The sequence below is a fragment of the Mustela putorius genome, unplaced genomic scaffold (genome assembly GCF_011764305.1).
Source record: "Mustela putorius furo isolate JIRA1106 unplaced genomic scaffold, ASM1176430v1.1 tig00000145_pilon_pilon_pilon, whole genome shotgun sequence".
Lineage (NCBI taxonomy): Eukaryota > Metazoa > Chordata > Mammalia > Carnivora > Mustelidae > Mustela > Mustela putorius.
In genome coordinates, this window is record NW_025421294.1 from 34,033,425 (window position 1) to 34,047,733 (window position 14,309).

At 36.9% G+C, this 14,309-nt stretch overlaps 1 protein-coding gene across 7 annotated transcripts in view; it reads left to right on the forward strand.

Moving 5' to 3' along the window:
- The window catches only part of UIMC1 (ubiquitin interaction motif containing 1), a 132,389-nt gene that overhangs the window by 15,109 nt on the left and 102,971 nt on the right, over positions 1-14,309 (forward strand). For 6 of the 7 annotated variants that reach the window (XR_006605385.1, XR_006605386.1, XM_045075578.1 and 3 more), the window contains exon 2: positions 2,126-2,280. Coding sequence is in view for 4 of the 7 variants with exons in the window: in XM_045075578.1 (XP_044931513.1) it covers positions 2,134-2,280 (147 nt within the window). In the remaining 3 variants the exon portion in view is untranslated. Of the gene's footprint in view, positions 1-2,125; positions 2,281-14,309 lie in introns of those variants that run through there. The other variant, XM_045075579.1, reaches the window with a different exon arrangement.

Below are 14,309 nucleotides of genomic sequence, written 5' to 3' on the forward strand. Positions count from 1 at the left end.
TCCTTTTAGTTTTGGGAGTGTTGTGGATGCAAGCTCTGTTGGCTTTCAAAGCTAGAAGTTTAGGGGGCTTATTTCTCAGGTAAGTCTTAAAAGTTGTGGTGCCGGATATGGGGTTCAAATCTGTCTCTCCTCAGGGATAAGCTCCTGTGTTGAGTTACCTCCCCATTGTAGGTTGTAGTGCCTGGGGTGGGTTTTATGATAGTCTCTTAACCTTACCTACTTTCTTTAAAGTAGTGGTTTCCCTCTCATTTGTGAATGGGTTGCTCTGCCAGGTTTTAGGTTTATTTTAGAGTTGTTGCTTGTATATTTGTAGATGTGGTGTGTCCATAGGAGGAGGTTAACTCAGAATCTTCCAGTGTCACCTTGAACTGGACTCTTCCTCCAATATTTACGTTTTCATTTGCAAGTCTTGCACTTACTTGATTAAATATATTCCTAAGAATTTTATTATTTTTGATGCTATTAGCAATTGAATTTTATTTTTTCTTATTTTTTAAAAGATTTTATTTTATTTTTTGAGAGGGAGAGAGTGTGTGCATGAGTCAGCAGGAGGGCGGGCAGAGAGAGAGGGAGAGAATCTTTATCAGGTTTCACACTCTGCGAGGAGCCTGACATGGGGCTTGATCTCATGACCCTGAGATCATGACCTAAGCCAAAATCAAGTGTCAGATGGTTAACTGACTGAGCCACCCAGGTGCCCTTAAAGAAAGAGCACCAGCAGGGGGAGGAGGAGGGGCAGAAGGAGAGAGAGAGAGAATCTCTAAACTAACTCCCTGCTGAGTGTGGTGACCAGTGCAGGGCTTGATTCCAGGACCCTGAGATGATGACCCCAGCTGAAATCAAGCTGAAATCAAAAGTTGGATGCTTAACTGATTGAGCCACTGAGACTCCCATTTTTAGTGTTACTTATTTATTATTTTATTATTTATTTATTTATTAAAAGATTTTATTTATTTATTTGACAGAGAGAGACATCAAGAGAGGAAACACAAGCATGGGGAGTGGGAGAGGGAGAAGCAGGCATGGAACCTGATGTGGGGCTCGATCCCAGGATCCTGGGATCATGACCTGAGCCGAAGGCAGAGGCCTTAACCCACTGAGCCACCCAGGTGCCCCCATTTTTTTTTTCTCCCTTCCCCCCAGGTGCCCCCATTTTTAGTGTTTTTTAAACCCAAGATCATGTCATCTGCAAATGATGATAGTTTACTTCTTCCTTCCCAATTTGGATGTCTTTTCTTTTTGCATAATTGACCTGCCTAGAACCTCCAAGATAATGTTCATCCTGTCTTGTTCCTATCTTAAGGAGAAACCATTCAGTCTTTTAACTTTAAGTATGATATTAGCTATGTTTTATTTTTATTTTTAGATGTTCTTTATCAAGTTGAGTCATTGTTGTTGAAAAAATTCTTTTTTATGTAAATTATAATATGTAATCAAGAGAGCCAGTTATCTGGGGCTCCTGGGTCCATCAGTTGAGTGTCTGGCTCTTGGTTTCAGCTCAGGTTATGCTCTGATAGGTCATGAGATGGAGCCACTCTGGGCTCTGTGCTCAGTGGGGAGTTTACTTGAAGATTCTCTCCACTTGCTCCTTCCCCCACTTGCATGTACAATTGCATGTGTATGCTTTCTGTCTCAAATAAATAATCTTTAAAAAGACAACCAGTTATCTAAGTTAATGTTTAAGGAACTAGGATAAATTGTTGTATTATTTCTATTGAAACGTCCCTACAGAGATGACATAGTTCCAGATATAGTTTCTTAAATAGAAAAATTGTGATTTTAATGAGTAGTGGAAATGTTCAGAAGTCATTTTACTTCTTTTAGATGGAAACCTTTTCTTGTTAAATGACTAAGTTACAGGGCGCCTGGGTGGCTCAGTGGGTTGGGCCGCTGCCTTCGGCTCAGGTCATGATCTCAGGGTGCTGGGATCGAGTCCCGCGTCGGGCTCTCTGCTCAGCAGGGAGCCTGCTTCCCTTCCTCTCTCTCTGCCTGCCTCTCTGCCTACTTGTGATCTCTCTCTGTCAAATAAATAAATAAAATCTTTCAAAAAAAAAAAAATGACTAAGTTACAGATAGCATCTGGAAAACTTAGACTCTGAGTAAATGACTTACCCTGTGTTTTCAGACAAAAGAATGCCACGGAGAAAGAAAAAAGTTAAAGAAGCCTCTGAAGCACAGAACCTGGAGAAGAAAGATGTAGAAACTGCCAGTTCTGTCAGTCTGAAGAGGAAACGGAGACTTGAAGATGCATTCATTGTGATATCTGATAGTGATGGAGAGGTCAGTATTCTGAAGAGTAGAGCTCTAGGTCTCAAACTATGCCTTCTCCATGACTGGTTTGTTTTGGAGCTATACCTTAATGCCAGCTTGCCAGAGCATGCAGTTGTTTGTTTGTTTGTTTGTTTTAAATATTTATTTATTTGTTTGAGAGACAGAGTGAGAGAGAACATGAACAGGGTGAGAGGCAGAGGGAGAGGCAGACTCCCCGCTGAGCAGGGAGCCTGGTGTGGGGCTCAATCCCGGGACTCTGGGATCACAACCTGAGCTGAAGGCAGATGCTTAATTGATTGAGCTTCCTAGGTGCCCCAGAGCATGCAGTTTTTTTTTTTTAAATTTTTAAATTTAAAAAAAATTTTTTTTTTTTAAGATTTTATTTATTCATTTGACAGACAGAGATCACAAGTAGGCAGAGAGGCAGGCAGAGAGAGAGAGGGAAGCAGGCTCCCCGCCGAGCAGAGAGCCCGATGCGGGGCTCGATCCCAGGACCCTGGGATCATGACCCGAGCTGAAGGCAGAGGCTTGAACCCACTGAGCCACCCAGGTGCCCCGAGCATGCAGTTTTTTACTCAGCTTCATTTTGATTTGTAAATGGAATTAAGAATTACTTAAAGTAATACTGTTTGTCTGAGGGTAGATCATAGTTCCTCAGTTTTGTAATATTTTAACCCAAGGTGGTATTTTTAAACTATGAGAATAATGTAAGTCAAATGTAAATGTTAATTTTTATGTGTCTAGAAAGTGAAAGAAAGTGAATGTAAAGTTATTAAGTGTCTAGATATACTCTGTTTGGTAGCAGTGAGCCATCTGTAGCTATTTAAATTTGAATTAAAATTAAATAAATCTGTTCCATTGTTGGACTGTCACATTTCAGGTGATCAAAGCCATGTGAGTCTGGTGCTTGTTGTATTAGACAGCACAGCAATAGAACATTTCCCTCATTATGGAAAGCTTTATTGGACAGTGCTGCTTTAGCTCTTAATATCTGTCCTTTATTCCCTTTTTCCATTTCTTTATTAGAGATTTCCCCTTGTCTGTAGATCACATTCAGGAAAGCAGTGAACTAAGTCATTGTTTTTTCTTCCAAGTTCACTTATTTTTTTACTTCATCTTATAATGCATTTGATGGTAAAACTACTCATTGTCTTGTTTTAAAGCTCAGAATTATCTTTAATTCATTCGTTTTTCTTTTTTTTCTTAAGATTTTATTTATTTATTAGAGAGAAAGATTGTGTGAATATGTGGGGGTCGGGGTGCAGATTGAGAGGGGGAAGCAGACTCCCTGCTGAGCAGGAGGTGAGTGCAATGTGGTGCTTGATCCCTGGACTCCGAGATTATGACCTGAGCTGAAGGCAGACACTTAACTGACTGTTAAATTCCACATATGAGTGAAATCATATGGTATTTGTCTTTTTGTGTGACTGACCAATTTCACTTAGCATTATACTCTTTAGCTCTATGTCATTGCGCATGGCAAGATTTTGTTCTTTTCTATGGCTGAATAATATTCCATTGTGTGTATATGTGTGTGTATGTATCACATGTTCTTTATTTATCTGTTGATGGACACAAGCTGCTTCCATCATTTGGCTCTTGTTAATAGTGCTGCTGTGAACACGGAGGTGCATATATCCCTTTGAATTAGTGTTTTTGTATTTTTTGGATAAATACCCAGTAGCATATGTTTACTGGATTGAAGGGTAGTTCTATTTTTAACTTCTTGAGGAACCTGCATACTGTTTTCCATAGCATTTGCACCAGTTTGTATTCCTACAAACAATACAAGAGGGTTGCTTTCTTTCCACATCCTTGCCAGCACTTGTTTCTTGTGCTTTGGATTTTAGCCATTTTGACAGGTGTGAAGTGATATATATCATTATAGTTTCTGTTCTGTATTTCCCTGATAATAAGTGATGTTGAGCATCTTGTCATTTGTTTGTTGGCCCTCTGGATGTCTTCTTGGAGAAATGTCTGTTCATGTCATCTGCACATTTTTTAATTGGATGATTTGGTGTTTGGGTATTGAGCTGTATCAGCTTTATATATTTTTGGATACCTAACCCTTTATCAGATACATCATTTGCAAATATCTTCTCCCATTCAGTAGGTTGCCTTTTAGTTTAATTGATTTTTTTCCCTTGCTGTGCAGAAACTTTTTTTTTTTTTAAAGATTTATTGATCTATTGAGAGAGAGAGAGAGTGAGCTTATGAATGGGAGAAGGGACAGAGGGAGAGAATATCCAAATAGACTCCCGCTGAGAGTGGGCCCTATCCTGGGGCTTGATCCCATGAGCCATGAGATGAGGACCTGACCTGAAACCAAGAGTTAGATGCCTAACTGAGCCACCCAGGCACTTCTGTGCAGAAGCTTTTTATTCTGAGTACTCCCTATAGTTTATTTTTCTTGCCTCGGGAGACCTATCTAGAAAACTTTTGCTATAGTCTAGATAATAATGTTAGAGAATTAGTGCCTGTGCTCTCTTAGTGCTCTCTGCTAGGATTTTTATGGTTTCAGGTCTCGTAGTTTAAGTCTTTAATCTGTTTTAAGTTTATTTTTGTCTGTGGTGTAAGAATATGGTCCAGTTTCATTCTTTTGCATGTAGCTGACCAGTTTTTCACAGTACCATTTGTTGAAGAGACTTTTTCCCACTGTGTAGTCTTCCCTTTTTTGTCGAAGATTGGTTAATCATGTATTTGTGGGTTTGTTTCTGGGTTTTCTGTTTTGTTCCATTGATCTATATGTCTGTTTTTATGCTAGGGGCCTACTGTTTTGATCACTACAGCTATGTAGTATAACTTGAAGTCTGGAATTGTGATACCTCCAGTTTTGTTTCTCTTTTTCGATATTGCTTTGGCTATTTATATACAAATTTTAGGATTGTTTGTTTTAGTTCTGTGAAAAATGCTGTTGGTATTTTGATGGGGATTGCATTAAATGTGTAGATTGCTTTGGGCAGTATGGACATTTTAACAATGTTTATTTTTCCAACCTATGAGATAGAATGTCTTCCATTTCTTTGTGTCCTAGTTAATTTCTTTCATCAGTGTTTTATAGTTTTCAGAGTACAGGTTTTTCACTCTGTGGCTAAGTTTATGCCTACATATTTTACTGTTTTTGGTGCAATTGTGAATGGGACCGTTTTCTTAATTTCATTTTCTGCTGCTTTGTTTTAGTATATTTATTAGCATATAGTGTATAAAGGTAACTAGTATATAGTAATGCAACAGATTTCTGTACATTAGTTTTATATCCTGTGATTTTACTGGATTCATTTATCAGTCCTAGTAGTTTTTTGGTGGAGTCTTTAGGGTTTTCTATATATAGTATAATGTCATCTGTAAATACTGAACATTTTACTTCTTCCTTACTGATTTGGATGCCTTTTATTTCTTGATGTCTGATTGCTGTGGCTAGGACTTTCAGTACTATGTTGAATAAAAGTGGTAAGAATGGACATCCTTGTTTTGTTTCTGACCTTAGGGGAAGCTCTCAGTGTTTCCCCATTGAGTATGATGTTAGCTCTGGGTTTTTCATATAAGGCCTTTATTATGTTGAGATATGTTCCCTCTAGACTTACTTTTTTGAGGGTTTTTATCATGAATGGATGTTGTACTTTGTGAAATGCTTTTTTTTTACATATTGAAATAATCATATGGTTTTTACATTTACATAAAATGTAAATCATAGTTTTAAAAATTAAATTAAATTAAATTTTAAAGATTTTACATTTATTTGACAGAGAGCGATAGCAAGAGAGGGAACACATGCAGGGTGAGTGGAAGAGGGAAAAGCAGGCTTCCTGCTTAGCAGGAAGCCTGATGCAGGGACCAATCCCAGGATTCTGGGATCATGACCTGAGCTGAAGGTAGACGCTTAAGGTCTGAGCCACCCAAGAACCTGGTAAATCATAGTTTTAAAAAAATAATCTGAACACTTGTATTTACTGTCTTAGAAGTCCTCTTTTTTTTTTTTTTTTTAAGGATTTTATTCATTTACCTAACAGAGATCACAGGTAGGCAGAGAGGCAGGCAGAGAGAGAGGAGGAAGCAGGCTCCCTGCTGAGCAGAGAGCCCGATATGGGGCTCGATCCCAGGACCCTGAGACCATGACACGAGCCAAAGGCAGAGGCCCAATCCACTGAGTCACCCAGGCACCAGGCACCCACTTAGTATGAGGGGTCATACTAAGTCCTCACCTGTTGCATCCCTTTCCACCCATCTGGAGGTAACCACTGTATTTGTTTTAGTTTTCCATGCTTTTCTTTTTTTTTTTTTTTTTTTTGTAAGATTTATTTATTTGACAGAGATCACAAGTAGGCAGAGAGGCAGGCAGAGAGTGAGGAGGAAGCGGGCTCCCCGCTGAGCAGAGAGCCCGATATGGGGCTCGATCCCAGGACCCTGAGATCATGACCTGAGCTGAAGGCAGAGGCTTTAACCCACTGAGCCACCCAGGCGCCCCTTCCATGCTTTTCTTATAGTTTTACTACACTTATGTGTACACTTAGGACATCTGCTTGGCTTAGTCTGTTAACCGTTTGCCTTTGGCTCAGGTCATGATCTTGGGGTCCTGGGATCGAGCCCTGTGTGGGGCTTCTGGCTCATCAGGGAGTCTGCTTTTCCTTCTCCCTCTGCCCCTCCCCACCACTCAAGTGCATTCTTTTACTCTCTCTCTCTGAAATAAATAAAATCTTTAAAAAACCCCACGGTACATTTATATTAAACAGCCTTAGTGGTTATATGCTTTCATCAATATTTTTCAATAATCATTTCTCTGAAGTCTTGAAGTTTTATCTTTACTGTAAACTAAAATATTTTCTATAAATGGGTTTGTTTTTGGATTTTCTGTTTGTTCCATTGATCCATTAAAGATTTTTAAAATGTAGTTCTGTTGATTATCTTGAGTTTTTTAGGTAGGCACTTATACCTGCTAATAATGATTATTTTCTCCTTTCTTTTCTAATATTTATACCTTGTTTTTGTTTCATTACATTGACTGTAGCTTCCAGAATAATGTTGATTGATTTCAGTGATTGAATACCTCTTTCTTTTGACTTGAAATTAATTGTAAACTATTCAGATATTTTGCTCTTTGTTTCATATTTCTGTTCTTTACTATGTTTCAGAAATATTCTTTAATTACTTATATAATATTAGTATTTTTAAGAATGGATATTTAATCAGATGCCTTTTCGTGATCTAACAAGATGATGTTATATTTTTCTCCTTTAACCAGTTAATATGTGTTAAATTAATATATTTTCTAATTTTGGCACATCTTTGCAATCTGGAGTACATCTTACTTGGTCATGATGTATTATGTTAACATAATATTACATTTGCTTTCTCAATATATTGTTGAGGAATTTTGTATCTGTATTCCTAGTGACATTGGTTTTGTATAATTTTTTGTACTGTCTTCATTAGATTTTAGTATCAGGTTTAAGCTGTCAAATAGGAAATTTATTCACCTTTCATTGTCCTGCCATAGTCCATATATTAAAGGAATTGTCTTTAAGATTTCTTTAAGGTTACTAGAACTTGCTCATAAAACTGGGCTACAAATTAGTTTTTAATAAATGCTTTAAGTTCAGTGTGTTGGTATTTTTTAGAATACATGCTAAAACAAAAAGTCTTTTAAAAATGCACAAAAATACAGAGTTGGAGGTTTTTTTTTTTTTAAAGATTTTATTTATTTATTTGTCAGAGAGCGAGCGAGAGCGAGCACAAGCAGACAGAGTGGAAGGCAGAGTCAGAGGGAGAAGCAGGCTCCCTGCGGAGCAAGGAGCCTTATGTGGGACTCGATCCCAGGACGCTGGGATCATGACCTGAGCTGAAGGCAGCAGCTTAACCAACTGAGCCACCCAGGCGTCCCCAGAGTTGGAGGTTTTAAACTATTAATTCAATTTCTTTATTGGATATAGGGACAATTCAGGTCATCTGTTTTTTCTTGAGTAAACTTTGGTAGTTTGTCTTTTAAGATTTTATCTGTTACTCAGTTGTTGAATTTATGTGCATGGAGTTTTTGTAATATTCCTGTATTTTTTTTTTTAAGATTTTATTTATTTATTTGACAGATAGAGATCACAAGTAGACAGAGAGGCAGTCAGAGAGGACGAAGCAGGCTCCCGCCTAGCAGAGAGCCTGACATGGGGCTTGATCCCAGGGCCCTGGGATCATGACCTGAACTGAAGGCAGAGGCTTTAACCCACTGAGCCACCCAGGCGCCCCTGTAATATTCCTGTATTAGTCTTTTCATGTTTTAGTGTCTGAAATGGTTACCCTCCTTCATTTCAGTATTTTTCTTTTTCTCTGTCAGTTTGGTTAGAAGTTTATTTTCTTTATTGATCTTAAAAAGAACCATGAAGAACTTCCTTTAGCATTTCTTTTAGAGCAAGTCTGTTGATGACAAATTGTTATAGCTTCCTATAGCTGAGAATGTCTTTATTTTTTTATTTTGATTTTTAAAAATATTTTATTTATTTGACAGAGACTGCAGGAGAGGGAACACAAGCAGGGGGAGTGGGAGAGGGAGAAGCAGGCTTCCTGCTGAACAGGGAGCCAAATGTGGGGCTCAATCCCAGGATCCTGGGATCATGACCTGAGCTGAAGGCAGATGCTTAACAACTGAGCCACCCAGGTGCCCTGAGAATGTCTTTATTTCACCATTATTTTTGAGGGATGTTTTTGTTGGAAATAGAATTCTCAGTTGACAGTTCTTTTCATTTTTCCTTTTTAAGAATGTTGTTCTACTACTTTCTGGCATCCATAGTTTCTGATAAGAAATTCTAAGTCCCTTGATCATTCTTCTTTATGTAGTATGCTGTTTTACTCTCATTGCTTTTAAGACTTTTTTCATCACCTTTGATTTTCAGAACTTTGATTATGGTGTGTCTGGATATGAATTTCTTTAAATTTATTTCTTTTTGCTAGATTTAGCCATTATTTCTTCAAGTACGTTTTCTACTCCATATCCTTTCTCCTTTTATTTAGGGGCTCAGATGAAACAAATTTATAGTTTCTGATATTGTCCCATGGGTTTCTGAGACTCTTTTTTATTATTATTATTATTTTTTTAAAAAAGATTTTATTTATTTACTTGAGAGAGGGGGCACACAAGCTGGGGAAGGGGTAGAGGGAGAAGCACAGTACCCACTGAGCAAGGAGCTTGATGTGGGGCTCCATCCCAGAACCTTGGGATCATGACCTGAGCCAAAGGCAGACACTTAACTGACAGAGGCACCCAGGCATTGTTCTGTTTATTATTTTGTAGTCCTTTATTTTTCTCTCTATTGTTTAGATTGCATGATTTGTAGCTTCAGGTTCTAGGATTCTTTGGTCTATCATCTCCATTTCTCTCTCTCTCTCTCTCCCCCCCCCTTTTTTTTTTTAAGATTTTATTTTTAAGTAATCTCTACCACTAACATGGGGCTTGAACTCAACAACCTTGAGATCAGGAGTTTCATACTCCTCTGACTGAGCCAGCCAGGCACCCCTCCATTCAGCTCTTAAGCCCATTCAATGAATGTTTATTTTGCTTATTGTATTATAGCATTTCCATTTATAGCTTTCTTTTTTTTTTTTTTTTTAAAGATTTTATTTATTTATTTGAGAGAGAGACAGTGAGAGAGAGAGCATGAGTGAGGAGAAGGTCAGAGGGAGAAGCAGACTCCCCATGGAGCTGGGAGCCCGATGCGGGACTCGATCCCAGGACTCCGGGATCATGACCTGAGCCAAAGGCAGTCGTCCAACCAACTGAGCCACCCAGGCGTCCCTATAAGCTTTCTTTTTTATAGCTTCTTTTTATCTGTTGAGACTTAGTCTTTCCATTTGTTTCAAGAGTGTTTGCACTAACACAGGCAAACATTTTTGTTTGCACATTGTTTCATGTGCTTATTTGCCATGAATTTTTGTGAAGTATTCAGATCTTTTATGTTTTTGAATGGGGTTGGTTTTCTTATTGTTGAATTTTGAGATTTCTTTATATATTCTAGCTGCAAGTCCTTTATTAGATAAATGCTTTTCAAATATTTTCTCCAAGTTCATGGCTTGTCTTCTCGTTCTCTTAATATTTTGAATACAGATGTTACTAATTAAAATGTTGTCTATCAATTTGTTCTTGTAGGATTATGTTTTTGGTGGTATATGTTAGGAACTGCTTAACTCAAGTTCACAAAGATTGTCTCTTATGATTTATTTTAGAAACTTGATCATGTTAGGTGTTACATTTCGATCTATGATCTATTTTGAGTAAATTTTTATATATGATGTAGTATAACTCCGTGTTCATTTTGTTCCACATCATTTTCAATTTTTTGAGCCCCATAGATGGGAAAGGCTATTCTTTCTTCACTTTACCATCATACCTGTGTTAAAAATCAGTCATGTTTGTATATGTGAATTTACTTCTAGACTTTTTTCCACTGATCTTTTAAGTCAGTCTATCATGCTGCTTTACTTACTTCAACTTTTTGAAATCAAGTAGTGTCAGTCCTCTTTGATCTTTGTTAGAATTTTTTGGCTCTTTTAGTTACTTTGCATTTCTTTTCTGTTTTTTAAAAATATTTATTTATTTGATATAAATAAATGCCAAATTATTTTGAAAGAGAAAGAACACAAACAGAAGGAGAGGGAGGGAGCCCAACACAGGGCTCAATCCCAGGACTCCTGGATCATGACCTGAGCTGAAGGTGGATGCTTAACCAATTGAGCCACCCAGGCGCCCCAGTTCCTTTGCATTTCTGTATGAATTTTGAAACCAGTTTGGCAGTTCTACCAAAATTTTGTTAGGAATTTGATTGGAATTGTGTTGAATTTATAGATCAATTTGAGGGAGAATTGATATCTTAATATGGAGACTTCTGGCCAGTGAATAAGGTATATGTTTCCATTTCTTTAGTGTTCTCTCTAATTTCTCTTAGTAATATTTTGTAGTTCTCAGTGTACAGATCTTTCATATCTTCTGTCAGATTTAATCCTACATATTTGATGGTTTTTGATGTTTTGTGTATAGAATTCTTTCAAAATTTTAGTTTTTTTTGTGCTAGAATATATGCATAGAATTTTTTTTTTTTTTTTTAATTTATTTGAGAGAGAGCATGAGCACAATTAGGGGCTAGGGCAGGGATAGGCAGATGGAAATGGAGAAACAGACTTCCCACTGAGCAAGGAGCCTGATGTGGGGCTTGATTGCAGGACTCTGATATCATGACCTGAGCTGGAGGCAGATGCTTAACTGACTGAGCCACCCAGGTTGCCCCTGCATACAATTGATTTTTGGTGGGGTTTTTTTGTATTCTGCAACCTTGATAAACTTACTCTGCTATTTTTTTTTTTTTGAAGATTCCTTCAAATTTTGTACACAGATGGTCATGTTGTTTATTAATAGAAACTTGTTTTGCTTTTTGCTTTACAATCTGGGTTCCTTGTATTTCTTTTTCTTGTTGAATTTCCCTGACTGGAACCTCCAGTATAAAGTTGAATAGAAATGGCAAGAATAGACATTTCTGTCTTGTTCTTGATCCTTGGAGGAAAGCATGTAGTCTTTCTTTATTATAATGTTAATTGTAATTTTTCCATAGATGCCTTTTATCAGGTTGAAGAAGTTCTCTCTTTTTTTAGAATTTATTTATTATTTTATTTTATTTTAGTACTCTCTACACCATCCAGTGTGGGGCTCAGACTCACAACAACCCTGAGATCCAGAGTCAGATGCTCTTCCGGCTGACAGCCAGGTGCCCTAAAGAAGTTTTTTGATTCTAGTTTGTTGAGAGGTTTTTTCCCCCCAAATTTTTATTTAAATTCTAGTTAGTTAGCATATGGTGTAATATTGTTTTTAAGAGTAGAATTTAGTGATTCATCACTTACATATAACACCCAGTGCTCATTTTAACAAGTACTTTCCTTAATACCAATCCCCTGTTATCCCATCCCTTATACACCTCTCTCCATCAACCCTTAATTTGTTCTTTATCGTTAAGTCTCTTATGGTTTGCCTCCCTTTCTCTCTCTTTTTTTTTTTTTTAGCTCTTTACATATGTTCATTTGTTTTGTCTTCTTAATTCCACATATGAGTGAAATCGTATGGTATTTATCTTTGTGTGACTGCTTATTTTGCTTAGCATAATACATCCTAGTTCCATCCACACCATTGCACATGGCAAGATTTTATTCTTTCTGATGGCAGTAATATCCCATTATATATATACACATACCACATCTTCTTTATCTATTTATTAGTTGATGCACACTTGGGTGGCTTTTGTTGGCCATTTGGCTATTGTTGATAATGCTGCTATGAAAGTTGGGGTGCATGGACCCCTTGGAGTCTTTGTTTTTGTTTCCTTTGAATAAATACCTAGTAGTGCAATTGCTGGGTTGTGGGGTAGTTCTGTTTTTAACATTTTGAGGAACTGTTTTCCAGAGTGGCTGTACCCGTTTGCATTCCCACCAACAGCATAGAAAGATACCTCTTTCTGAGAGTTTTGATCAGGAATGAATATTGAATTTTGTCAAATGCATTTTTGTGTTGAGTTGAACTTATAATTTTCCTTTTTCAATTCTTAAAATATTGTCAATTACATTGATCGTTGAATGTTAAAGTAGTTAAGCATTCTTGGGACAAACTCCACTTGCTCAAGATGTATTATCCTTTCATAATGTTATTGTATTTGATTTGGTAAAATTTTACCTAGGATTTCTGCACCTAGTTTATGAGAGTTAATGGTTTGTAGTTTTCTCATAATATTTTGGTTTTGATATGAGGTTGATTTTGGCTTTACAGAATGAGTTGAGATATAGATCATATTCAGTTTTTTGGAAGTTTCAATAGAATTAGTATTATTTCTAACTTAAATGTTCAATAGAATTTACCAGTAGAGACCTCTGGGCTTGAGGTTTTGTTTGTGGGAAGGATTTTAACTACAATTTCAATTTTATTATTGCATACAAGGCTATTCAAGTTAACTCTTTCTTGAGTGAGCTTTGATTGTGTCTTTCAGGGAATTTGTCCATTTCAACTACGTTGCTAATATATTAAGTTGTTTCTTTTTTTATTGTTTCTAATATTAGTGTTACCATTTTAAAAATCTGTAGAATGTATAGTGATAATACCTCTCTCATTTCTGATGTAATTATTTTATTTCATCCTCATCAGTCTGGTTTTATTGCTTTTCTCGTCACTTTGATTTTCTGTGTTGTTTTTCTGTTTTCTTTATTATTGATTTCTATTTTGGTCTTATTATTTCCTTTATTCTGCTTATTTTAATTTCTTCTGATTTTCTTTTCCTTTTTTTAAAAACTTTTATTAATTTGAGAGAGAGAGGGAGAGAGACAGAGATAGCAACAAAAGAACACAAGTGGGCAGGAGAAGGAGAGAAGCAGGCTCCCCACTGAGCAGGGACCCAATGCAGGACTCAGGTTGCATGACCTGAGTTGAAAGCAGATGCTTAACTTACTGGGCCATGCAAGTGCCCCCCGATTTTATTTTATTTTTTAAAAATTTTATTTATTTATTTGACAGAGATCACAAGTAGGCAGAGAGGCAGGCAGAGAGAGGAGAAAGCAGGCTCCCCAAGAAGTGGAGAGCCCGATGTGGGGCTCCATCCCAGGACTCTGGGATCATGACCTGAGCCACAGGCAGAGGCTTTAACCCACTGAGCCACCCAGGCACCCTGATTTTATTTTTTTAATGTGGAAGCTAACTGAGGTCATTGATTAGAGACATTATTCTTTTTTAATATAGGTGTTTAATGCTGTAATTTCCCATTAAGAACTAAAGCATACTACAAATTCTTAACATGCTGTGTTTTCATTTTCATTCAATTCAGAATACTTTCTAATTTCCCTTTTTTTTTTTTTTTTTTGATCTGTGGGTTATTTAAAAGTGTGTTATTTAGTTCCCAGATACTTGGTACTCTTTCTAGAGATTTTTTTTGTTACTGATTTCTGATTTGATCATTTGGGGATATATACTTTGTATGATTTGATTTTTTAAAAAAATTGATTGAAATTTGTTTTGTGTCCTGGAATATCAT